The sequence below is a fragment of the Limulus polyphemus genome, unplaced genomic scaffold (assembly GCF_000517525.1).
Source record: "Limulus polyphemus unplaced genomic scaffold, Limulus_polyphemus-2.1.2 Scaffold6053, whole genome shotgun sequence".
In the NCBI taxonomy this organism is placed as follows: domain Eukaryota; kingdom Metazoa; phylum Arthropoda; class Merostomata; order Xiphosura; family Limulidae; genus Limulus; species Limulus polyphemus.
The window spans coordinates 41,692-44,541 of NW_013671663.1; the positions used below are offsets into that span (position 1 = coordinate 41,692).

Genomic DNA, 2,850 nt, shown 5'->3' on the forward strand with positions numbered 1-2,850 from the left:
ACAAAATAGACAAATATTGTTAACTGGAAGAATTGAACAATGCAGATTTATGGATATGTAAGTATATAAATTAGACAAATATTGTTAACTGGAAGAATTGAACAATGCAGATTTATGGATATGTAAGTATATAAATTAGACAAATATAGTCTAATGTATCTTAGCGCATAATGCTGGATAAGAACACATGCTAATGTGTCTAATCTCATCCAGTTGAGTTAGAGCACATGGTATTATATCTCAGTTCATGGGGCTGGACTATAGTACATTCTAATATATCTCAGTACATGTGGCTGGACTATAGTACATTCTAATATGTCTCAGTTCATGGGGCTGGACTATAGTACATTCTAATATATCTCAGTACATGTGGCTGGACTATAGTACATTCTAATATATCTCAGCTCATGTGGCTGGACTATAGTACATTCTAATATATCTCAGTTCATGTGGCTGGACTATAGTACATTCTAATATGTCTCAGTTCATGTGGCTGGACTATAGTACATTCTAATATATCTCAGTTCATGTAGGTCGACTATAGTACATTCTAATATATCTCAGTTCATGTGGCTGGACTACAGTGCATTCTAATATATCTCAGTTCATGTGGCTGGACTATAGTACATTCTAATATGTCTCAGCTCATATGGCTGGACTATAGTACATTCTAATATGTCTCAGTTCATGTGGCTGGACTATAGTATATTCTAATATATCTCAGTTCATATGGCTGGACTATAGTACATTCTAATATATCTCAGTTCATGTAGCTGGACTATAGTACATTCTAATATATCTCAGTTCATGTGGCTGTACTATAGTACATTCTAATATATCTCAGTTCATTTATTAAAACACATAATAGTACATCTCATCTTATTAAACACCTGGTCAAAACCTCTCACTATAGAGGTAATTCATACCAGCAAAGTGTAAATTTTGTACACCAGGTGTTACTTCTCATGTTTTATATATGTTGTTTGTTGATTTTATTCCTGCAGTACAAGAACTTTTTTTAGAACAAGAATTTGTTTAAAGGTTGATTTTCTGCCAGTTCACGGAATAGTACTGTCAAAGTTTGTTCATATTCTCAGGAAATAAACCAATTGATACCAATAAATAGAGGTATTTATCTCTACTGCTTACAAGATAATTTTTCTTTTGTTTTATTAATAACTTACTAGAATACTTTCAGAAGTGAAGTAACAGCATTTCCAAATGTATTTTAACAACTGTTGTAGGTTAAGAAACTTTGTCTTGTACTGTTGGTAAAAGACACAATAAATCATATATATATTTCGAAAGCACACAAATTATATTACTCTAGAAGAAAAAAGCACAGTGAAAACAGAACTGATTCTGATGTTCTTATTTTCCAGATCTCTTTTATAAGTTTCAACAGTATCATGGCGTTTTTTGATGATCGTAAGTTTCTTCTGTACCACATACGTCACTCTTATATCACGTGTGATGACACTGGGATCAGTGAAATGGTGATGTTGAACGAACCAATAGACAGTGCTGCTGTTAAAGACAACGGCGATTGTGATGACCCAGTCAGGTCTGTGGTCAGCATGCCAGACTACTACGAAAATGCTTTAGACGTTGACCTTACAGAAATGGTGCAGTCGTGTGATATTGTTTCTGACATGGAATTTATTGGAGCACATCGTCGTCGGTCCAACACAGCTCAGCGACTGGAGAGATTAAAGAAAGAAAAAAAGAATAATGCAAAAGTAAAAAACATAACCTGGAGATGTCCCACAACTTTGACTGGTACTTTTGATTTTTTATCAGATGACAGAATTGTAAGAAAAGTAAAAATGTGTCGATATTCCTTTTTTTTTACATCGTTATAGTTAAAAAGGAAAAGTTATTGGTACTTGGATTCTTAAATATTGTGCCACAGGGGGGATTTTTAACACTAAAATCAATTGTGTGGACAGTTGTATGTGATAATTTATCCTTTAGGTGTTGAATTGTACTTACTGTTTAGATGGTTAAATTCAATACATGTTTTATGCATATTCTTCAAACGTATAGACTTAAAATAAGACCCAAAACTCGAGCGCTTTCGAATACTTGACTATTCTTCTTCTTTATTGTCCTTCAAGGATCCAACATCCTGCTTTGAATGTCTTTACTACTTTATTTGAATATCCCATAGCTAATTAGGCTTAAATATTGAGAAAGAATGCCCAGACTTCTGTTGCACCTGTTTGGTCTTAACACCATTGGTCAGGTGGTTATCAGCATAGTTTTAAGTGACCAGTGAAAGGTCATTTAAATATCCACAAGTTCAACTACAAAATCTACTCCGATCTAAAGACCTACTACCTACCCCTATGCGTTCCAGGATCGTATATAAATACACATGTGGTGGCTGTAATGCAAAACTATTTGGCAGTTACACCTGGGAGCCTGTGAACATATGGGAGTATCAAGCAGAACTGGTAACAAACTATCAAATCTACCAGACTTTACAATTCACACACATAGCGAAAACATTAACCATCCTGTCTTGATTATGAATTTTAAAGTCGTCTCATCTGGATCATCAAATAATGAACTTTTAATTAAAGAAAGTTTATCTATTATAAATGAACTTCAAATGATAACACAACTCCACTGCGATTAAGTCTGTTCTAAATACTTGTATAATATCGTTATTTTATCCTAGTCATTTTTTATTTGTTGTTTTATTAATATACTTCATCCTTATATTCTGTATTTTAATTACTTTTATAAAATGTTCAAATTTATAAATTTTTTGTACCTAATAATTTACCCTGTTTAATATAGCTTGCTGAAGATGATATATATATATATATATATATATATATATAT

At 32.6% G+C, this 2,850-nt stretch overlaps 1 protein-coding gene across 1 annotated transcript in view; it reads left to right on the forward strand.

Moving 5' to 3' along the window:
• The window catches only part of LOC106473297 (target of rapamycin complex 2 subunit MAPKAP1-like), a 36,566-nt gene that overhangs the window by 20,657 nt on the left and 13,059 nt on the right, over positions 1-2,850 (forward strand). The window contains exon 2 of the mRNA XM_013933981.2: positions 1,383-1,811. Within this exon, the coding sequence (XP_013789435.1) occupies positions 1,410-1,811 (402 nt within the window). The 5' untranslated portion in view covers positions 1,383-1,409. The remainder of the gene's footprint in view (positions 1-1,382; positions 1,812-2,850) is intronic.